This window comes from Aulostomus chinensis, chromosome 24 (assembly GCF_037954235.1).
Source record: "Aulostomus chinensis isolate RoL2024-O1b breed Wild chromosome 24, RoL_Achi_v1.0, whole genome shotgun sequence".
In the NCBI taxonomy this organism is placed as follows: Eukaryota; Metazoa; Chordata; class Actinopteri; order Syngnathiformes; family Aulostomidae; genus Aulostomus; species Aulostomus chinensis.
In genome coordinates, this window is record NC_141343.1 from 4,692,295 (window position 1) to 4,715,898 (window position 23,604).

Here is a 23,604-nt window from a genome sequence, read left to right on the forward strand (position 1 = left end):
ACTTTGCTGAGGCAGTGAGGAATGAAAACAGAGCTTTGTGTCAACACATTGCCTCATTTTGATTCAATGGAGTTAAACTGTCAACAGCCCCCAAAGCCTTGAGCATCACACGCTGATCTTTCATTTAAAAGCGCTCCGAGCCTGCAGCTACTAACTTACTGCATCCTCCGGAGATGCAAAAAGAGATCCTGATGCATTTAATAAAACCATCAGCGTGCTGTTAAGAGGATGGGCTGATGGTGGCTGGGGGGGTTGAGAGAACCAGGAAGCCCCACCTGGCTTGTTCAGCCTGGTAAAAGACAAGTGCTGAAACCAGGCAGTGGAAAAATATTGTTCTTGCACAGCAGCCAAGAGGAAAGCACAAAGCAGGCAGATGAGGAAGCAGCGACTCTATCTCCCTCTGTCACACACTGATGCACACTGGCAGTGGAAGGAGCTCACCGCCTTATCTCCCCCCTGCTCTCTCCTCCACGTCTCCCCCCGTGATGGTTGGAAACTGCTCAAGCCTTCCCTGGAGATTTTAGTGGGTAAATATGAAAAGCCACTAGACTCTAAAATCTTCTGTTTGTGCAGCAGAAACTCAATAGGAGGGTTCTCACTCCTGCTCTCGTTAGCGCCGACTCACTCTCTGTCTCGAGCACTGGGCTCCTTGGGGAGGGGCCACGCACAAACACGAAGATAAAGCACAACCACGGGGGAAGCTCATCATCTCACCCAATTACCTTCCTCCCATATTTCCCAGAATGCAACATCGGCCGCATGTAGCTCAAACTAATTGGCTTTGGCCTGACCTGACACCTCTGAGAGACGAGGCGGATGTCATGCACCAATACTCCCAATGAAGTGCGTGCTGGATTGGCAGGGCGAGCACAGCTGACCTTTGACCTTCTCAAACAAACTGTGGCATGTGCCTTTGATTAGGTTAGTGGATAAATCAATAGCTACCAAGATCAATGTTGCCTGAAGGGATGATGGATCATTCTGCCGAGTATTTAAAATTGTCAATAAAGAATTTTACACGTGCAGTTTTACAAGAATACCAGTAGGCGTTACTCACGAAGCCGGCGCAGTGCTCGCAGAACGTGGGCTTGACGTAGGTGGCCTCGGCGAACGTGTGGATGAAACCCATCTTACAGTTGAGCAGAGAGCTGGCTTTCATGAAGTAGTCGATCATCTCCTCCCTGCTGATCTGCCCGTCTCTGTGAAAGGAAGAGACACAGAAAACGCTCCGTCTCAAACAGCACGGATCCTCCATCAGCAGATAAACGTGGCGCCTGCTCACTGGTTCTTGTCCAGTTCTCCAAACTTGCTGAGGTAAGGGAAGTTGTTCCTGATGGCTTCAAATTCATCCCTGGAGATGTGACCATCGCCATCAGTGTCAAAGTTTTTGAAGACTGACTGGAAGGTGGAAACATGGGTGTCAGCGTGGGATTGCAGCAGATTATATTCTGACAACATAATCCTGGTGAATTGTTACACGCCCGAAACAGGGATCAAAACTGCTGCTGTCGGTCTCTCCGGTTAGGAGTGTGAAATGGTACAAAAACAATCATAAATAAGAACTATTCTTAATGTCTGCATTTGAAAAATCCTGAGGTTTTCAAATTAGTCTCCAATTTTGGTATTCCAGAGGTTAATGATGTGTGCATGTGTTTTTGATTCGCACTCAGCAACTGACGACACCTCAAAGTCGCCTGAACCGGCCAGGTTGGTGCGTCAGTTACTTCATCATCCACCGAAGTTCGGAAGGTAACGGTTGGCTTCTCCCATCAGCTCACATTAACCCTCACCGTTGATGAGCTCATTTCAAACTGTGGGAGTTCCATCACATTTACCATTCATCCTCAACAGAGGGGCATCAGTTATCATGTTATCTTGCTGGTCCTGGGGATTGAACCAGCAACCCTCTGGTCGCTCGCTCGCTTCCCTGACGTCAGAAAAACATTACAGAGTCGCAGATTTTAAGACCTTTGTCCACTTGCTACCCTGGAATTGTGGTTTCTCAGGACACGGTTTTCCAAACCGCCCTCACAGCCCTTGGCACCTCGGCCGCCATGATAATTCAGCCTCAGCCTCCACTGGGTCACTGCTGACCCCACAGGCTACGACTCACCTCCACCATCTTCTCGATGTGTTTCTTGATAATCGTGGGGTCTGCGTTGGGCTTCACCGACACGGCCCAGTCATCAATCATGGTGGGCTTGGGGTCAGGGGCGGGGGCGGGACTGGAGTTCTGCTGCAGGCAGAGAAAAAGCAGCAAAGCCTGAGGTGAGATCAATACGAAGCTGGGGAGGCGGAGGAGGTCGCCTCCCAGAGAAAAGAGAGCTGCAGTGAGAGCAAGTGGATCTTAATTCCTCCAGAGCGTGAAAGACAGAGCTGCACCAGCATCCTTTCACAAGGACATGAATAGTCTGGAGCAGGAGCAGCGTGTGGACCATCACTCCTTCATGTCACTACCCAGTCAAGTAGAAGAGGAGAAGGACAGGGACAGAGGGCATCTGCTCACCGCCGGCTTGCGAGGTTCCCTCTGTAAGGACATCTGGTAGATCTCCTCCTCCGTGTGGTACTGATCCAGAGAAACCTGCGCAGAGCCCAGAGCGGCCTGTCAGCACTCATCAGAACCACCAAAGATCAGTGATGCAAACTTGTGTCCAACTGGAATGTTTTCAAATCACTGACAATAAAGATTCACGTGTGTTTCAGAGACCCGGGAGGCTTCAATAACCCGTCCGAATGTGCTAGAAACACAAAGTCATGGCAAGCACGTGCAGCGAGGCGGCCACAAACAGGCGGTGGCGGAAGTGCACGTCTCCAGCCTTCAACTGTGGCGATAATCTGAGTTATTTCAAGTTCCAACCAACAGAAACTTCCACTCGGTCGGATTTTCAAAAACAGATTGTCAAAAGTGCATTCCTGAGCCTCAACACGTGTGAAAAAATGAAATGAAGAACTATCCCAGCAAAACTGTTTCAAGCACATCGTCCAGTGTAATCCAGTATAATCCAGTATAAACCACATCTTCTTCATCCAGCCGTATGTTCAATAATCCGCAAACACTGAGATTTTAGCTCAAAACAAACTAAGCAGAGCTCCTCTGCTTCAGCGCTGCCGTGAAGGAGCGCGACCGACTGGGGTTTGTTCTCTGCTCCCAGCGTTTGTAGATGAGGGCTTACGCCGCCACGGCTCTGGAGGACGCACTTGAGGGAGCGTCAACGCAGATTTCAGACAGTTCTGTTGTATAAATCAGTCGCCATTAGCCTCGAGCTCATAATACTGCAGGTTCCAGACACACTTTTTGAATTGAGGAGTATTTTGAAAGGCTAGTAAATAACATGGTAAATACTGCAGTAGTGCTTGTGACTGACACACATGAAAGCAGTAAATATTGAGTGAAATACTAAACTAAATTAGAACTCATAAGTGGGAATGTTGGATCATTGTATTACGTAAGACGCGGCACACAAACAGGATTTACTGCAAAATGAATGCAAAATACTGCTGTAATACACGAAGTAGCCACAATAGTGTCACTGGGATGTCTTTTCAGTGTAACTCGTCAATAATTTGACAACAGAAAAACATCTTTCAGCGAGGACAACCAGGTGTTCCCAGCTCCCCTGGGATGTGCAGGTAACTGCGGTGTGAACTAGAGTCATCAACGACTGGCTTGGTTTTTTAAATGCAGAGCTTAACGGACGTAAATGAGCTCCCTCACACACAGGAGCTCATACTTCGAACCGTCTTTTACCCTTAGCCTGGTAACTTCCGTTTGACGGCTCCACTGTTCAGGGCTCTTAAACCTGAGCCTCCTCCTCTTTGTCCTCAGGGTAGAAGGAGTCAGGAGGTTTAAGACCCGGCTCTTGGTGACCACTCACTCTGATGATGTTGAATTACTGGTTGTGGTCAGTTGAGGTTTAATTGTATTAAGAAGAAAATCCTGGCACTTCTTCTTCTACTGGACGGCAGCACCTGCAGCCAATCAAACTTGAAGCACTTTGTCGTGCTGACTAAGGTTTTTCCCTCCGGTCTGAATTCTCGCTTGCGTTGTACGTCGCTTCGGACAAAATGGAACTGTAGAACCGCAGGATTGTTACAGGTGAGCACGGGAGCTCATCCCCAGCAGCCTCGGATCATTCCTGTGAGGCTTATTGAACTTCCTGTTTTTACTGAGTTGAGGCGATAAATGTAGTACGAAGAAAGGAATTCATGAATTAGTGGATCGTTCAGTAGGTCTCACGCATTCAAAACTCAGAGGAGGAGAAGTGCAGTTTAAACTTATTCTCACTTTCGACACAGGCATGCCTTTCCCCTTTTCATTATTTTCAAGGATTTATTGACTTTCTTTCCGTCTCCCTGCTGTAAGCCGAGCAGCACCGACGCTACATCAACTCCAATACTCGCTGGCATGAGATAATTGGGTATTGACTGTGTCCTGCCAGCCTCCCCGCTGCTGCCCCTCAACTCCAAAACCTGTCAAGTTATTTTCTTTTATTTTCTCAGAGACGGAAAAGTGGAAGGCAGCTGTAATCTCACATGAACACCTGCAGATGGATGGAGTAATTGATCTCCTGGGATTGATTAAACTCAGGGAGAGATTCAGAAATCGGCATCTGCCAAAACACACTGGGACACACACTGGAGTTGGAGCGCCTCTGAAGCGCCGGCGAGGATCAGGCTCAGGACTCCGAGCTGGAGGCAAGTGTCTCACCGAGAGGCAGAATCATCCTCTGAATGTCCCACTAAACATCCTCATTCAGTCGTAGCTGCACCAAACCGCGCCTCCCACTGCTGAGAAACTTTTTCTATATACTCACTCCTGACATTTTGTGGTACTCTGGCATTGTTTTTACATGGTTTCTTCCTCCTCTTCAGAGCACGATCGCCTCCCACCGTATCGTTGTTGGACCTGAAGATCAACGATGGGCCTCAACACCACGTGTTCATTTGCAAAGGTTCTTCAAATGTGTTTAATCCCGTCACGTTCCACTTCATTCCTTAATTGCTGTCTCTCATTTGCATATTTGGGGCAGATAAGCTTGCGTTCTCTCCGATTGTTCCTCCAGCCACGTTCCTCTCGTCCAATCAGCTCCTTCATTCTTCTTTCACCAGTTCTTTGTTGAGTCGTTAGACGTTGTTTGGTTCCAGTCGTTCTTGGACCGGCGGTTCTGCTTCGTTCTCTTGCCCTCGTCATTTCCAGTGCGTTCAGCCTGGTGTTCATCAGTCGGTCGGGTGGGTGGGTTGCGTTACGTTATTGCTGTTCGTTAACGATAAACCACCAGTTCGTGCCTCCCTTTGTCAGTCTGGATTCAGGTCCACTTCTCTGACTCTGACCACCCTCACTGTCATGTTTAAGACCAGCTCCTCTCTTCTCCCTGCGTCTGTGACTCAAACTGGCCTCCCAGGGTTGAGAGGATGCAGCCTCTGTGTTCCAGTCCACCTCAGATCGTGAACGGACCAACAGGAGTCAGCGGGATTATCAACCTGTGTGGTTTGACGGGTTCTGCTGAAAGCTGCTCAAAGGCCAGGCACCCCCCATGATGAACTCATCATCAGAGCAATCAGAGTTCTGGTAAACTGAACCCTGACACACTGCAGTGCTGCACCCCCACCCACCCACCCACACACACACACACACACACACACACACACACACAAACACAGGGTTTACGTGTGTGAATCTTCAAGTGTTTTTGTCAGCCAGTAATATGTTGTCATAGCAACAGCTACTGTAGACATGAGGTCATGAAATAAGACGCATGTTGAAGTGCAAAAGTGTTGATATCGTCACGTAGAGCAGCTGCATCGACGCGGTGCTGCAACCAAACTCTTCCATAACCACGAAGAGACAATGGATGCGTTTCCTCCTGCTGTTCTCAGATGTTCCCCACATATAGATTCATATCTGTCCATCCATCCATCTACACATACAGACCTACATGCATAGATATAGATACTTCTCTGGCCGCCGTCCTCACAGATGTGGTCCCAGCTGGCTACTGTCTGACCACGACCAGCCAATCATGTACCAACAGCACACAGTCTGTGGACCAGTCGTCCTGCTCGCTGCCTCCGAACAAAGTACTCTTCTCGTTTTTCCTCCTACTCTCATTTACGCGCTTCTGAATTCTTTTGCAACAACTGCTCACGCCACCCCACCCCCACGCGCACTTACCGTCAACAGGTTGAGTAAATCTGTGTTGGCATCCACGTTGGGTGGCGTGGCCTGGATCAGCGCCAGCTCTTGAAGGATGGTGTACAGCTGCTGGGTCTTCGCCAGGTTGACCCGGGTCTTCTCTTTGTCAGCCCAGTCCGGCAGCGCTACATGCACAGCAATCAGGTCCTTCAGGTGCACGCCCAAGATGGGGAATCGGAATCCAGAGCACTCGGAGAAGCGTTTGCGATACTGGCTGTAGTTGCCACATGATGTCACCAGCTCAATAAGCCTGTTGAAAACCTGGAGGTCGAGTGAGAAGACAAAGGAAAACTGTCTTAAGAGAGATTTGTGTAGAAAGGCCTTTAAAGAACTTTCTAAAAATCTTTGCTCCAGACGGAGTTACATAACTGACAAGACACTGCGACTTCCCAACTGTTGCACTCCACTTTCCTACATACGGCTCCAATTTGTTCTTCTGAGGCTGTGTGTAGGAGGAGCAGGAAGCTCCACAGCTGACATGTGGATTACTCCATCAACAGTCAATGCCGCTTGTTAACTAAGTGCCTAGTTGTGTAGAACCTATCGCACGTGTGCGATGGTTGCAGCTGCTGCACCTTGTTGGTCTCGGCGCTGATGTGGGTCTGTGTGTCTTTGAGACGGGAGATGGAGCTGTTGCTCAGACCCCCCACCACCGCCATGAGGGTGTTGAAGTTCTGCAGCTGCAGCAGCTTCTGTTGATGGAGAGGGAAGAAATATGAATACAGAGATGACGGAGGGGGTGACGGACAGGGCGGCGCAGAAGATTGATGTTACGAGGGAGCAAGCCAGAGACTTTGGAGTCTGTAAAAGTGTTCAGCAGCCCACAAGCTGATGATATTATCCCTGAATGTTCCAACCTGTCCGTGTCAGAGTTAAGCTTTGTGAATGGCACTCTGCAGGGTTCCACGCTGCCCTTCAGCCCGCGTGGCATCTCCCTAAAAATCAATGGGGTCGCAGCTGTGTGGGAGGGCTGCCAGGAGGGAACATTTGACTCAGCTCAAACACCCTTTGGAATCAATTGGTGAAGCTGAGTGGAAGGCAGCCCGGCATTTGCATGCTCGTGCAGGAGGGCGGCAGTGAGGCCTGGGGACGCTTTCTCTGTCATCCTGCCAGGTCGTTCCACTGGGCGTCAGATAAATGCTGCGTGTGTGATAGGGCCGCTGGATCAAATTCATCCATTTGTCAACCAACTGTTATTGCAAAGCCGATGACGGGACGCATCCACCAGTAGAAAAACACACAAATCAGAGTGTGCGATTGTCGGGAATCGAGCTTTCCGATGTGCAAAGAGGCAGCATGTTTGTATTTCAAATCATACCACAGTTCCCTGAGGTCCAGAAATAAATACAGGAAGAGGAGTCAGTTGCAGTGCGCTGCCGATAGAAAGCTGAAATGGGACACAAGCAGAATACCCCGAGGGAGGCTGTGAGAAGTGCTAAACCTGCCAAGAACGCCGCCTGTGCCGCTTCTCAATAGAGATGAAATCTGCTTTGACAGCATTTTTGTCCTCACGCCGAGCCGGAGTGATGAACAGCAAAGCACGAAGCCTGTCACCAAGTAGTATTTGCTATCATTACACTTCCAAAACTACGGTCCGACAAATAAGCTGAAGGTAAACGGATAAAGAAGACGTCCTAAATGCTGTCGGCCCTGAGACGCGCTGAGGTTCCAATAAAACTGACGGAGCAAAAGAGAACCACCATCAGGGTTCGGCCTCTGGCGGCCATGACAGTCAGACGCACATTCAGAGAGCTGCTGACATGATTTAGTCTGAATACTTCATTAAAAAAGTACTCCGCTATGTGGGAGCATGTTGTCTGTTGAAGATATATATATATATATATATATATATATATATATATATATATATATATATATATATATATATATATAAATATACAGAAGAGGAGATTTATGTTGTTCCCTCACTTTAGTTATTTTGAGGTCACAAGATCAAACATGCTGAGATGAAAATGAGGGACACCTTCCGACGATGAGAACCCTCCCAACGAAGCGCGACGAAGCCTCCGCTCCGACAGCACCGCGGGGTGAAGATTCTTCAGCTGCACTTTTTGTGCCCGACTGAGTCTCGCTCGCTCAGCGGAGACGAGCGAACTGTCGCACGCCAGGGAAACTCAGCCCATCTGGTTGAGCAGAGCAAATGATAACATCAGCTAAAGCGAAATCAATTAGAGGGAAGCCCAGGACGGCGTTTGAAGGATGTTCCTGTAATGAAAGGCAGGCGGTCCCCAGACATGTGAGAACCCTAAAGGCAGTCACCTGACAACTTTGTTTGGGAGCTTCAGATTTAATTAAGACAAGAACAGAGGCGCACTGACTGGAGACGCAGGGAGGAGCTTCAAAAGGAAGGAAGAAACTGGGATGAATCAAAAATCAATAATAAAACATGTCAATAATCACTGTCACTACAAGTGGATTGGGGTTTAGGGGGTAGGGCGGGGCCATAATGTGATGTCATGACTGCTTAGACACGCCCCCACTAGTTTTTATCTAGTGCTGTACCCTTTGTTTTTCAGGGCGGGGCCACTGGTTGATGTCACAACCTCTATATCAATCTCACTTTGATCTTTTACTTTGATCTCATTCATTCTCTCATCTCACTTAGCCAGACCCTCAGACCCAAGATCCTCAGACCTCCCAACCACAGACTCTCAGACCCAAGATCCTCAGACCTACTGACCCCAGACCCTCAGACCCACGATCCTCAAACCTCCCAACCCCAGACCCTCAGACCCAAGATCCTCAGACCTCCCGACCCCAGACTCTCAGACCTCCCGACCCCAGACCCTCAGACCCAAGATCCTCAGACCTCCCAACCCCAGACCCTCAGACCTTCAATCCTCCAGGCCCCAGACCCTCAGACCCAAGATCCTCAGACCTCCCGACCCCAGACTCTCAGACCCACCATCCTCAGACCTCCCGACCCCAGACTCTCAGACCCACCATCCTCAGACCTACCGACCCCAGACCCAAGATCCTCAAACCTCCCAAACCCAGACCCTCAGACCCAAGATCCTCAGACCTCCCGACCCCAGACTCTCAGAACCAAGATCTTCAGACCTCCCGACCCCAGACCCTCAGATGCAAGACCCTCAGTCCTCCAGATCCCAGATCTTCAGACCCCAGACCCTCAGAGCTTCAGACCCGAGACTCAGCGGTGAACTTCCTCGAGGCACCAGCAGTTCAATGAAGTTGATTTGCATATACAGGGATGGTGTTTTGCAACAGGCGTGTTCATATCACCTCATTTAAATACACGCCATCAGCATCATAGCGCTGTGACTCTGTCTGCTCGCCGGCGTGGGCCACGTTTCACTTTGGCCGTCCCTTTTTGTGGATTGAACAAGTCTCTTTAGTCATATCAAAGGCATGCAGTCCCGCCAGTTTGCCCCTTGACCTTTTCTTGGCCACACAAAATTGTGCAAATTTAGTAGAATTTATAGTTTTTTTTCTTTTTAACTTGCTTGGACTGCAAATTTGCCCTGGAGCTTCAGGTTGCCTCACCCTCCACAGGTCACCAGGAGGCGTCCTCCCTGCTCATGCGCTCCTGCAGCTCCGGTTTATTACGACACTTCATGTCTAATCATAAAGCCTGCAAATCAGGTTTTAAATGTTGCTCCATTGGAGATAATTTGGTGTGTTGGAAAAACTTTTAATTTCAAGACAGAGATGTGAGGATTTCCCTCCTGACAGCGGCAGCGTCTTAAAGACTCTTAGTGGGCATTGTAATGTGATAAGACCTCCAAAGCGTTTTCATTTCAATTTAAATGATTTTTCTCTCGCGGTTTGTGTCACCCAAAGGGCCGCGGTCGCAGCCTGTGTGTGTCGCTGCAAATCACCAAAGCTCAAGCATGACTTTTCCCTTTCTCTCCAAATTTCTTGGTGTAAATCACAATCTGCCTTTCTATGTCTTTCCCTGTCTGGCTCCAGACAGTCATCCATCAGTCTGCTTCCTCCTGCACCCTAGATCTCCACCTTAATGGGCTCAGCTGACAGACCTGTGCCACTCTGATGAAGTGGGAGATGACAGCGGCTCTCTGTGGCGCGGTGGGCTTGCTGAGCACCATGAGCTGGATCCACTGAGAAACGCTGTTGAAGAGCGTGATGAAACGCTCCAGGATGGGGTTATCCACTGTGCAGCCATGCATCACGAAGCTGTGGTAGTCCTGAAACTGAAAACAGGAAGAGGTGTGGACAAAATATATTACTGTAATTTACCACAAAAAAAACCAAAAACAAAACCTCACACTTTTATATGAGTTTAGATTGCACAGTACTTCAACCCAGCACCAGAGTACAGCCGGACACAAACGCTCATGTTCAGATCATTCCACGCGTTCATGTTCAGGACGCTCACCAGGAAACGGGGGCAATCTCTGCTGCTATCGGCAACCACGCTTCAAGATATCTCCCCTTCAATAAAACTTGTCGCATCATCGCACAGCTGGAACGCCCTTAAAAAGCTCAACTTCAACCTGGACCTTATTTTTCTTAATTTCTTCAGTCTATGTGGGTGATGGCAATAACCAGGAGCAGAGCTGCCAGCAGCCCCAGAGCAGCTATCATGTATCCAATGGGGTCACTGGCCACCGTCAAACTCCACCCACTAAAGGTGCTTTTTTTTCACACTGACGTGCTCAGATTGTTATCATATTGTTCTGCCAGTCCTTGAGAGGAACCAGAAAGTGTCACTCTTGACACATGTGATCATGACAGCAAAATCAACCAAAGAAATGCTTGGTCGACTGAAGCCCTCAAATTTAGACTAAAAATCGACTAATTTTATAAATGAAAACTCTACTGTGTCAACTATCAGCACAAAACCTGCTGAGGAATATTGAGACAATTGTTTCTGTCAGGCTATAATAACTGACCGACGCCATCATTGGTCCTGACAGAGCCAGACTGAACACAGGAGCTCAGACTTCAAACTTTACGCTCAAACACAAAAGGCAAGGCCACTGTAAGAATTTTTACCATTAAAACAAAACAATTATTAGACTAAAACATGGAAATGTCAATTCTGATGTGTTCACATACTCAAAACTGACAGGCAACCTAAGGTGGACACGTTAGCTCACCGTCTCTAGGTGATACGCCGTGTTTGTAGTGGAGCAGTGACATGAGAACTGCTGTTGGCAAACTTTGCGTTCGACTTTTGTTTTCATGAAATGCTGCCACGCTGCAGACGTCTTTGACGTGGTGGACGAGGACTGACTTGAAATGAAACCCTCAACATTAAATGGACATTCATCAAAACACCAGAGTGGACCTTCTAGTCCTCTTCAGTCTGTCTGTCTCTAGTGGGTCGGGCGAGTCCAAAATAGCAAAACAGGGGGGTGTTTAAAGATAGATTGTTATCTGAGAAACAGGGGTGCTTTGGTACTTTCCTCCTGATGAAATTAACGTGGCAAAAAATTGACCAATCAGAATTTTGGTCAAGCCAGAACGTATCGACTAGTCGACTGGGAGATTCCAGCCCTGGTTGAGTCAACTTGTGGTTCTGAGAGGAGAGAGCAGTTTACCGCAGCGCCAAGGAGGCAACATCAAGGAAGTCAAACTAAGACGAGACGTGGCAGAATTAGTCTCAAAAGACGTTCTCTTAGGAACCCAAGAACCACAGAAGGGTCTGACTCTCAGGACCACCACCTGCTCCAGTCACACACGGGGTCATGACACAGACCTTGTAGCAGGTAGCTGAGTCTGTAAAATACCTGGTTTGACTGACGGGGACATCGGTGCTCTGTAGGACTGAAGAGGCGCACCTCTCTGCTGCTGCTCTTAAACTGCATCTCAATCCCAGGAACCAGGGTCTGAATTCATTTCCAGGGTACTTGATCTACCCCCAGAAAAGTCCCTGCATGGGGTGCAGGACTTTTCAAAGTTTCAAGAAATTTAGGAGCCAACAGTGCTGAACATTTCTGATCGGTTCAGTACAGCATTTTAGTAAACGATGTCTAGGCTGCAGGAACAAGTTCATCATGCTCTGAGACTGTTTCACACAAGGGTGACCATGCTAACGTTAGCACTAGCCTCTGTGGGTTTTATCCGAAAAGCTCACTGGGAAAAACTTGATCATGTCTTGATCATCATCCGTTATTTCACTTTGGAGGACTGAGAGTTCTTACCCCAGCCCAACCCTCCCACAGTTACTCCAGCTCATCACTTATGTACCGCACTTGTCTCCAGATCCATGTCTCCAGATGTCAAATACAACAACCTGTACTTTTAACTTCAGTCGCTTAGCAGCTGCGATGAGCCACCAGCATGCAAATACTGACTTCCTTCAGGGAACTGATCACCAGATGTTAGGTGGCCAGATGAGGTCCAACTCACCAGGATCTTGCAGAAGGATTTGTACTCCAGGTAGGTCAGGTGTTCAGCCAGCTCACAGGAGTCCAGGTGGTCAAACAGCAGAGACATTTTCCTCTTTTTGGACACAGACGGGACGCGTTGAGTCACCTGCCGCTTCCATTTATATGAGGGCCTGAGAGGGAGGACAAAGATCAAGAGCAATGAGAACTGAGAACTTCCTCAGTCGTTTCCTCTTCGGAGAGGACGTGAGAATCCACTTTGGAGACACTCGGGTGTTTGGCTGGTCGTATTGCTGGGTAACAGAGCAGTACTCCGTCGCACTACAAAGCTCCAAGTAACACAGAAGATAAAAAACAAACCACAAATGTCCCAGAATAATATATAACAATGATAATGATAATGTTTTAAATGTAATTTCCACAGATGAGGCTTGAGATGCAGATATTCAGGATGTGTGGTTCAGTGCGCCCCTACAGCTACATGCACATGTTCCAGTGTGTTCCAGTGTGGCCCTGGTGTGGCCTCGTCGCTGCGCTACAGCTGCACTGCACACACACATTTGCCAGCGCTCAGCTCCAACATGTCACAAACGCATCTACAAAGGCTTCCTCTTACGGGTCTCTAAAGGCCAGTTGAGGTCACTGAAATGGCCTTAATGGGAACAGAAGTCTCTGACCCCACATAGCACAGCTCAGCCATGAGCTCTGAGAACAGGCAATAAAAGGGCACACTGACACCCCCCCCCCCCACACACACACACACACACACACACACAAAGACATTCATTATCAGCAGCAGCATTCACTGTGCAGTTCACTTACACACTATCAATATCGATGAGCTGACTCTGGCGCTCGTTGCCCTCTGTGGTCAAGAGGTCTTTAAAGTCTTTGATCTGGTCCGCCAGCTCTGGGTTCAGATTGAACTCTGCTGGAAACTCTGAAATCCAGTACCTGCAAGGTGGAAGGAAAACATGAGAGAGAGCCAGAGAAAATACACCATGGAACTGTCGCTGACACTTTGCTGAAGAGGAATTGGTTATAGTTGTCAGATTAAAGTGATACTTCACCCATAAAGTGTATTTTACCTTTCAAGTGTCACTCTTTGTGACTCCAAAACACAGGAAGAGCCAGCCACGTATATTTAGCTTTAAGCTAATGAAGGCTAACAACAGCAAAACCATACAAAAACATCAGATTCCAAACTGGTGTAATCCAGGTCTTCTTAATTCAGACGTGTGATCAGGAACATTTTGACTGGAGGTCAAACAAACTGTAACCCTCCTATTTCAGTGCCTGAGAGAAAATGCCTCTTTTTAGGCGAAGTATTACGTAGTTAGTTAAAGGTTAGAAGTTATACATTGAATTTTGACCAAACAGAAGTGACTGTGTGAAACCAAGTTAAACTGGAAACATCAAAACTCAGAATCAGAAATGAGGAATAATTCAAAGCGGTGCATTACTTGACCAGGTGGCATATTCTTGTTCGGCGCTCAGCGGTGCAGCTCTCCTCTTGAGATCTGAACCAAAAGTCAAAGAATAACTTTGATGGAACCTTTTTCCTCTCCTTGAAAATAAATTCCATGTAACAGATGGGACTTATTTTGCACTATAAATGGTTGTCTGTCTCTATGTGTTGGCCCTGCCATGGACTGGTGACCTGTCCAGGGGGAAGGCTGCTGGGATAGGCTCCACCCCCACCACCCTGAACAGGAGGAGAGGGAGAAGATGGAGGGATGGATGATGGATGGATGGATGGATGGATGATGGATGGATGGATGGATGGATGGATGGGTGGATGGATGGATGGGTGGATGGATAGTTGAGCATGGAAAGGCAGATTTCAAAGAGGCAGAGGTGAAGGATACTTGAGCACCAGCTTCTTCGCCATGTCGGTGGAAGGGATGTACCACGGGTGCATCATGAGGAACATGCGGACCAAGGACGAATCCTTCAAGGTGCCCCTCTCATCTGAAATAGGAACCAAAATGATGAGTATCGCTCACCTGCTCGTAGTCACGTCTTTAACATTCATAAAACTTAAAAAAATGACCAACCGAAGGCTTGGATGCAAGCTTCCGCCAGCTCGTCCACGGTGGGCGACTGCTCCGGTAAAACAGACTCCATCGTCCCTTTCTTCGTTTTTGTGTCTCTCTGGTTTGAGTCTCGTGTCTCTGACCAAACACAAAAGATGAAACGATCCAAATGTCATCAAACACTGAAACGGTCGAGGGTTCTGCTCCTCACAGCCAGGGAGAAAATAAGTGGGAGGATCCACATCCAGGATTGTCATAATGGCGATGATCTGATCCCGCGTCATCGCTACTGTGATGCTTTGATTTGATCAGACGAGTTCAAGAGCTGCGCTAAACTGGAGAGCTGATGGAGTCCTCAAGGCTACTCCTGTAACTTTAGGTGAAAGGAAGGGTTAGTTGAAGTAGCTTGTGCCCAGCTAGCTTAGTTGGTTGTTTCAGGTTCACCACTGGCACACAAGCATGACCTGACAAGGTTTTGATGGTCAGGGGTCAAAGGTCGAGATGGCATGTGCACCATATTTGTCCCATTCTCCTTGAGGCAATATCTCTGGAGGGCCTTGGACTGGGATTCAAGGATGAGCGGACAGGATCAAGGTCATTGACAGCCTCTCAGGCTTCAGCTGGCTGTGCAGTCTTTGCTGATCTGTTTGCACTGCTCAGCTCGTCTCTGGGGTGGAAGCCCTTCACACCTCCAAGCCCGGCCTCCCTCTACTTTGACCACAGCAAACACCGCGAGGGGGATGTTCCTCCGTTCAGATTTCACACTGCGCTCACAGCGCTGAAGAGACGACATAAAATGACATGAAAATACATGCAACCATTTTCTTGTCATGTTATTGTTCTGACATGCTAATGATACTGATTTGGGCATCAATTAATACACAACAATCCGCCAGCGGTGGCAGCAGGAGGGGAACTCCCAGAGAATTGAAATCCTTTATTATGATATAATAATCAACACAAGAACAAATCCAACCTCCGAGCGAGCCTGGGATTCACACGCCGTCCGTGCCAGACATCCACTGATACTTCACAATGTGGAAGTTATTGTTCAATAACTGATCATTCCTCTTCAGTGCATCGAACTCACTGGCCTTAAACTTTAGAAGGTAAAAATAAGCATCCTTTGCTTATCCCACGTAGTAAAAACGCACGGTGCTAAAACTACAATCAGATGTTTCATTGCAGCAACAAGTTGAGTAAAAGTGCACACTGGTAATTTTCTTGGTGATTGAGTCAAGCCTGAAAGAAGGCAACCATGGCAACAGCTTGATGTCTGGCTACGTTTTCCCACCACGCTCACTCACCTCAGGATGCCTGCATGTTCGGAGGGATACCTGCAATTAGTCTGCGGAGGTTCAACACACTATGATCTGTGAATTAAAGCTCAATCTGGTGACGAACACAAGATAAAATCGGCTCCTGGATATTTTTTCATCCGGCTGAGAAGCATGAAGGCCACACAATAACACACCCCTCTACTACTGCATCTAGGAACGGCTCTCCAGTGGTGTGTGTGAAGGGTGAGTATGAGCATGTATCTATTGTGCCTGACACAATGAAACCCTCCACTGCGCTGCCTGTGCTGCAGCGCAGTGGGCGGACACGCTCGATTACAGGCTTCACGAGCTGTCGCAGCCACACACAAACCTGCATTTCTGCCAGGACAGAGGAGAACGACCACAGAGACGAGGGAGAGGGAAGTGGAACGCTTCTCTCATCAGTCTTACAGCGCAGTGAATGACTGATGAGAGCAAAGGTTGAGGAAACGAGGCACCAATCATTGAAGGACACAGTCTGACCAGAGCAAGAACAAAATGAAGCCTGCTTGACCACCAGTACTCAGAAAATGAATATTGAATGAATATTTGTGAGAGGGATTCTGAGGTTACCGGAGGATTCATGTCAGCGCTGCCAGTATGAAATCTCCAGGAACTAAAAGAGCAAAAAGCCATGAAATTGCATTTATCAGTGTCGATCCTCCCGCTTTCACATCCTCTGAATACAACAGGAGGGAAAACGTCCTTCAACTTACTGCCATTCACCAGTGTGAATGTGAGAGTCGTCTGAGCTGAGATGGAGCTCACTGGGACAAAAGGGCTTCTGTTTCACTTCTGCATTTTTACCTGCAGCTCAAAACAATCTGTCCTCAGAAGAGGCCTCACATCATTGCTCACACACGCACCTAATTTATCCCTAAAGCCTCCCTCTGACTGAGCCCAGCCTGCCACTGCGGCACAGGCTGTGACCCTCTCCATGATGATACCATCTTGCCACCCGCTCGAGAGCCTCATTCATCATCTGGCTGACAGGAGTTTGGTTGGAACCTAGTAAACAACTCAGTCTTCCTTCAGAGGAATTCAGATACTGATTTATCCTGAACAGGCTCTCCTCTTCTGTCTTGCCACTCTTTCACATTCCCCCTGCAGTCTGTTTATAGCTGTGGAAGCTAGCGCACACTGCGAGAGCTTTGGTGTCATGCTTGGTTGCCTGGTGACGGCAATCCAGGCCCATCGATCAGGCAGATTAGGGGGTGGGAGAGGGAGCGCGATGGGGAAAAAAGGGAAGTTGATGGGTGTCTGGTCAATCCTGGCGATCGGCAGTGTGGTGCTGGGTTAGTGGGGAGGGGAAATGTCACATCCATGCCGCCGTTCTAACTGCTCAACAAAGAGGTTGAGAAATAATCAACGTTCACTGCTTCATTCCACTTTATGGGAATTATTTGAAAGCGTGCCAAATCCAAGAATATTTCATAACTTGGAGATCGAGTCATCTTCAGTGCATTCATCATTTCAGCAGAGGAATGATGCTGACTTGCTGCCGCTCGGCTTCGCAGAGGTAGAAGGCAGAAGTGGCGTGTTAGCTGGCGTGTCTTGGCACCTGGTCCATACCTGTCCTCCGTGACTGAATCTATTATTTCGTGAATGTATCTTTCCTGTCTAAAACCAAACTAAAAACCTTCTCGATGCATAAATTTCCTCTTTTTATTCTTGAAAATCGACACTAGCAGGATTGATGATGAGACACTGGCAAACAGAGACAATGATGTCCATCCTGCTATTGATATTCCCATCATGGCCTCATTTCCATGCTGGTAAGTACCTGAGCTCATGCACAGACTCTGTACGGCCATTGATTGACTGCTATTCAGGTGAAACTGGCTTGACTGATGTTTTCTTGGATCCTGTGAGACTTGCAGTGATGCCCCCTTTCTCGCCACTGCCACCTGCCAATCACGAGGGAGCCACGCCCTAAATAGACTGTAAAACAAGTGGTAGTTTGATGTTATTTAACCTGGACTGAAGACTCAATGTCATGTTTTCCCAACCTGAGGCGGCGGATGGAAGAGCTGGAGTGGAGAGACGCGGCAGTGACCGAGAGCACCCACCAAACATGAGCGTTCGGCTATTTTACCTACAAATCAACGCGAACACTAATTTGCCGGCAGGTGCTTCTGTGAGCTTCATTTTCCAAAATGATTGGGGCTTGTGATGCTCATGACGAGGAATTTCAGGGTTTTAACAAACCTTTTGGAGCCCCTTCCTCCCTGCAGTTGTTTCATTTTACTGCTGAAGTTATGATATCCCTTTTCCCCTCCATCATTGTGTCGTGTGGTGCACAGTAAAAAAAAACATTCAGCCCAAAAAGTTCTTTTAACAAATCCAGCCTGGCTGCAGACAACATAAATGCACTCAGATGCATTGAAAAGCTGAACCGCTGTATTCTTGTTCAGTCCTCCAGTATGCAGAATTACAAGAATGCATACAAACACCACTCCCTCATGAGTTGCACACCCCGCAGGAAGTTGTAGCAAGGGTGTTGCATGATGGGACAGATACAGTTCTCCAGAGGGGCCCGATGGCAGGCGCTATTTACAGACCGCAGGGTACTGAGAGCAGGAAGGGGAATGTTTCCTTTTCTCTGGACACACAGAATGCCACATCGGTGGGGGGGCACCAGCTGTAAAGTGAGATTAGCTGCAACAGTTGCTCCTTGGGGAGGGAGAGGGGTGGAGGGAGGAGAGGAAAGAGGGGATGGGAGATAATGAGAGAGACTGGGAGGCAGAATATCCTCAACTTCCAGCGCAGACATGGAAAGATATTATCAGAGATCAGACAGGGAAGCTCGGAACATTTGCGTAAAAAGTTAGAGGCAGCTGACTCCTATTTCAGCAAGACAGGAAAGCGAAGGGGGGGCGTACTCCCCCACGTCTTGTTTGGACAAGGCAGCTGCCAGTGTCATGTTTTATTGCGTCCTCCAATTTGAAAAAAAATGAACTCATCCTGTCCCACATCTGACACACTCCTCTCCTCTCTCACATCTCAGCTTTCAGGCTGCAAAAGAAAAGTGTAAATTGTGTAACAAAAGAGGCAAAGCGAAGGAGACCCCATGCGCTGCTCTGGTCTCTGCCTGCTTCCTCCACACAACAGCAGATCATTGTCTCTGCCTGTTTTCACTGCTTTGTGTTGAGGCTTCCTGCTCAAACGTTTCTCCCTCTGCCAGATGTGAAAACTTGCTTCACAACAAACACCGGAAACCTCTGTGTGTGTGCGTGCGTGCGTGCGTGCGTGCGTGCGTGCGTGCGTGCGTGCGTGCGTGCGTGTGTGTGTGTGTGTGTGTGTGTGTGTTTGAGAAAAGCAGCGCCTGACATTTAAAAAATGGTTAGGATTGTTGTTTCAATCTCATAGACAGTGAAGCACATTTATCATTCTCTTCATCTTTTTTTTTCGTAACTTCATTTTACTGTATCTCCCTCACACACACACACACACACACACACACACACACACACACACACACACACACACACACAATTTCCTGTGTGATGAGGGAAGGCCTTGTGACATACTGTGTACATGATACATCATCTTTAGTAACAGCACAACAGGGTTTGTCTCGCCCTGTGCACGCCCAGGCGATTCCTGCAACCGTCGAACCTCCGAGAGCCCAGGTCACGGTTCATTCATTTTCTGTTTTTTCTGCAGCGCTGAAGTCAGAAATCTCACGCCCTGCTGCTACTGAGACAGATATCGTGCCCTGACATCTGAGTTACCAGACTCCAACAGGTAGCAGATTTCTGGGGAAATGAATCATTTGCCAAATAAAACTGGTGCATTGCAGGATGATCTGTAAATAATATTCACAAATTAATAGAATAGTTGTTGGAGTTCGTTATTTTCTTCTACTTCATCTAAGCGGTAAATGTGAAGGTTCTGAGCTGGTCTTGTTGGTTTCTCCCTGATTCCAGTCTAAATTCTGAGCTTGTTGATCAACTGCACCAGCAGAGGAGACCCCTCGGCTGCCGGCGTCCCCCACGGCTGTGTGCTCAGCCCCCTTCTGTTCATGTCATACTCTGTGACCTCAAACACCGACGAGGACAGAGCCCTGCCAGGGAGTTTGGAGACTCCACCACCATCATCTGACGATCTCATGGTGCACAGAGAAGAAATCGTCGACAAAACCAAGAAGCTCTGGGAGTTTTTTAGGTTCCTGAAAACACAATGACACAGAACCTGTTTCTCTTGGCTGTGGCAGCATGGTACTTGGTGTTTGCAGGGGTTTCCTCTGGGTGCTCCAGTTCACCCCACCATCAGAAACATGTTTGTTTCACCTGTCTGTTCCCTTAACCAAGGTGGTGGCAGAAGATCTGGAGTTGGTCCCGAGCGCTGCTCAAGTGGTGAGGGAAGATTCTCCTGCACAATGTTCATGTGACAATCAAGACGTTGTCTTTCTGAGCCGAGTTCCTCTCCAGTTTTTTGGACACGGGATAGAAAGCATTCCGACTAGGGACCAGAGGTGGGAAATATTCAGTCATTCAAAAGATTTGTTCTAAAGTTTCAGTCACAGAATCACTCCGTGCTCGACTCGGGCTCCGACTCATGATTCGGTCCATGATGATGATCGTGACCATGATGTCTCACACTCCAGGAGGCTGATGATGACACAGTAAACAAATCATTTTAGCAAGTGATTCGCTCACTTTGTTCATCCAGAGGCTCGGTTCTTTTGGAATGAATTGTTCATGAGTGGTACAACACAACTGGAAACATTAGAAACTGGCACAAGAAGTTCGACGCTCGGCCCAGGACGGGAGGTTCTTCAGATACGGCAGTCGCCGGTTCCTAGGATTGGAATTTCGGAGGTTTTACTGGCACTTAACGATCTCTGCTCATCAGTAAAATTCCTTTTTGATTCCCATATTTTGTCCTGATCAGTTTCCGGTGTGGATAAAACACACTGGTTTCCAGCAGGTTTCCAGTAGAGATGCTGTAGACGGAAGTATGGATATTATTTTCTCTGTTCCCACATGTGACATCATTGCCCTGCAAGCGGCCTCCTCCAGAAACGCGTGACAGGATTGATCAGCTTGGACTCATTGATGATCGCAGTTCTCTCACGAGTCCACTTTTCCACTCTTATCTAGATGGGTTAAGTGAGGTCTGGTGCCGACACGCCTTCAAGGCTACACCCCCCCCCCCCCCCCCCCGGGCTGCCCTCTGCTCAGTAGTCCACCACCAGACTACAGAGCAGCTTCCCCTCCTCCTTAAATGCACTTGAATATAAAATACAAACTTAATCTTGTTATACAACCCTGTTACAGGATTAATCCCACAGAATATCTCACCCTGCACATAAGAGGTTTATATTTGAATTTGATTTATATTCTGACTCACTCACTAGTTAGTGGCAGTGCAGCGGCCTGAGAGAGACAGAGAGAGAGAGAGAGAGAGAGAGAGAGAGAGCATCATTATTTTGAGGCCACCGGATACATCTTGATCCCACAATTTAAATCACTGATTTCACATTGCTGAAGAAGTTACACCTTGTGGACGCGAATTAATCAAATTGAGAGAGCAAGTTACATCTCGTAGCCTCAGGTATCGTAATAACTTCTTCTATAATTGTTCTAGTTCTTGTTTAAGTCCAGGCTTAAGACCTTCCTCTATGACAGAGCCTTCAGTCAGGACTGGTTCAGGTAGCTCTGAACCATTGATAGCTATGCTGCTACAGGCTTAGACTGCTGGGGGACACATCAGGTTACATGGAGCCCTTCCCTCCTCTCCTCTCCTCTCCTCTCCTCTCCTCTCCTCTCCTCTCCCCCTCTCTCCTCCTCTCCTCCCTGCACATTTTTGGAACTGTCATTACCACTACTTGTTGCACTTTGTAGTTTGGCCTTGGTGTCTCGCAGTCTCTCTGTTTCCACAGATCCACCAGAGCCCCAACCGCCGCCTGCATCGCCCCCCCCCCCTTATTCCCTACTGTTACACCGGCCTGCGCTCCCCTTCCATGAACCAGTCTGCCATCCAGTCCCCCATCAAGCTGGCTTGCTCTCCCTGCCTCCCCTTCCATGAACCAGTCTACCATCCAGTCCCCCATCAAGCTGGCTTGCTCTCCCTGCCTCCCCTTCCATGAACCAGTCTACCATCCAGTCCCCCATCAAGCTGGCTTGCTCTCCCTGCCTCCCCTTCCATGAACCAGTCCACCATCCAGTCCCCCATCAAGCTGGCTTGCTCTCCCTGCCTCCCCTTCCATGAACCAGTCTATCATCCAGTCCCCCATCAAGCTGGCTTGCTCTCCCTGCCTCCCCTTCCATGAACCAGTCTACCATCCAGTCCCCCATCAAGCTGGCTTGCTCTCCCTGCCTCCCCTCCCATGAACCAGTCTACCATCCAGTCCCCCATCAAGCTGGCTTGCTCTCCCTGCCTCCCCTTCCATGAACCAGTCTACCATCCAGTCCCCCATCAAGCTGGCTTGCTCTCCCTGCCTCCCCTTCCATGAACCAGTCCACCATCCAGTCCCCCATCAAGCTGGCTTGCTCTCCCTGCCTCCCCTTCCATGAACCAGTCTATCATCCAGTCCCCCATCAAGCTGGCTTGCTCTCCCTGCCTCCCCTTCCATGAACCAGTCTACCATCCAGTCCCCCATCAAGCTGGCTTGCTCTCCCTGCCTCCCCTCCCATGAACCAGTCTACCATCCAGTCCCCCATCAAGCTGGCTTGCTCTCCCTGCCTCCCCTTCCATGAACCAGTCTACCATCCAGTCCCCCATCAAGCTGGCTTGCTCTCCCTGCCTCCCCTTCCAGAAGCTTCCCTCTTCAACTGTTATTAACATTTCCATGTTTCCTCCATTCTGTGTTATAAACTGTTTTCTTGTCTGTAACAACATCTCCTGCACGTCTGTCCGTCCTGGTGAGGGATCCTCCTCCCCTCCTCACCCTGAGGTTTTCAGATTTTTCCCTGTGAAAGGTTTTCTATGGAGTTTCTCCTCAGTCGATGTGAGGGTCTGAGGGCAGAGGATGTTGTTATGATGCCATGAAGCCTGGAGACAAACTGGTGGTGAAAACGGGCTCTACAAACAAAATTGCCTTGCCTTGCCTTGCCTTGCCTTGCCTAGTAAAATAATGTTTATATTTTTCTCTCTCATGTCTCGTTCTGGTAAACTTTAGTAGTCAAAATTGCAGCGTACAGACGGATAAATGTGTGCTTGTTTGAGGTTGTTTTTTTTTTCGTTCCATACGCAGGAGTTTTTGCTGCATGTCCGTGTTGTTTCTGCTGGGGCAGTGAGCAGCTCGCCCTCCTCGCTGACCGAGCGCTGCAGAGATGAGCTCCACTCACAAACAGCCTCTGGTGAATCTGCTGTGACTTCTTTGCTCGTCTCAAATTCAGGTTTTCTGAGAAATGTTTGCACAGGGCTGCGTGCACTCTCTGTAGCAATCGTGCACCGTGGTTTTGATACAACAGGCTTTCTGTTCATGTTTTCATGTCAATACTGGGAGTTTCACATTCTCCCAGATGGCTGTTTCATGACCCCCACAGGCTCTGAGGCAGCATTCGCTCTGGCTAGTTCCTGTTTATGTATTCCTCCCTAGTTTAGTTAGCCTCAGTGAGAAGACCACAAACCCCAGAATTTCCTGCAGTGGTAAAACCCAATTCATCAAGCGTGTTCAGCACAAAACAAGAACTGGCAAAAGGGTTGGGGCTGCAGGTGCAGGATAACCCAGGCGTTGACTTTCAATCATACTTCTCTCTGAGAATGAGACA

At 48.4% G+C, this 23,604-nt stretch overlaps 1 protein-coding gene across 1 annotated transcript in view; it reads right to left on the bottom strand.

The window, feature by feature from the left end:
- The window catches only part of LOC147238423 (RAS guanyl-releasing protein 2), a 37,344-nt gene that overhangs the window by 10,812 nt on the left and 2,928 nt on the right, over nt 1–23,604 (bottom strand). The window contains exons 2-13 of the mRNA XM_086198191.1: nt 14,586–14,702; nt 14,397–14,499; nt 13,992–14,048; nt 13,351–13,482; nt 12,551–12,701; nt 10,213–10,386; nt 6,769–6,885; nt 6,173–6,454; nt 2,507–2,581; nt 2,114–2,236; nt 1,283–1,398; nt 1,058–1,199 (exon numbers count right to left, since the gene is read on the bottom strand). Of these exons, the coding sequence (XP_086054317.1) occupies nt 1,058–1,199; nt 1,283–1,398; nt 2,114–2,236; nt 2,507–2,581; nt 6,173–6,454; nt 6,769–6,885; nt 10,213–10,386; nt 12,551–12,701; nt 13,351–13,482; nt 13,992–14,048; nt 14,397–14,499; nt 14,586–14,655 (1,542 nt within the window). The 5' untranslated portion in view covers nt 14,656–14,702. The remainder of the gene's footprint in view (nt 1–1,057; nt 1,200–1,282; nt 1,399–2,113; nt 2,237–2,506; nt 2,582–6,172; nt 6,455–6,768; nt 6,886–10,212; nt 10,387–12,550; nt 12,702–13,350; nt 13,483–13,991; nt 14,049–14,396; nt 14,500–14,585; nt 14,703–23,604) is intronic.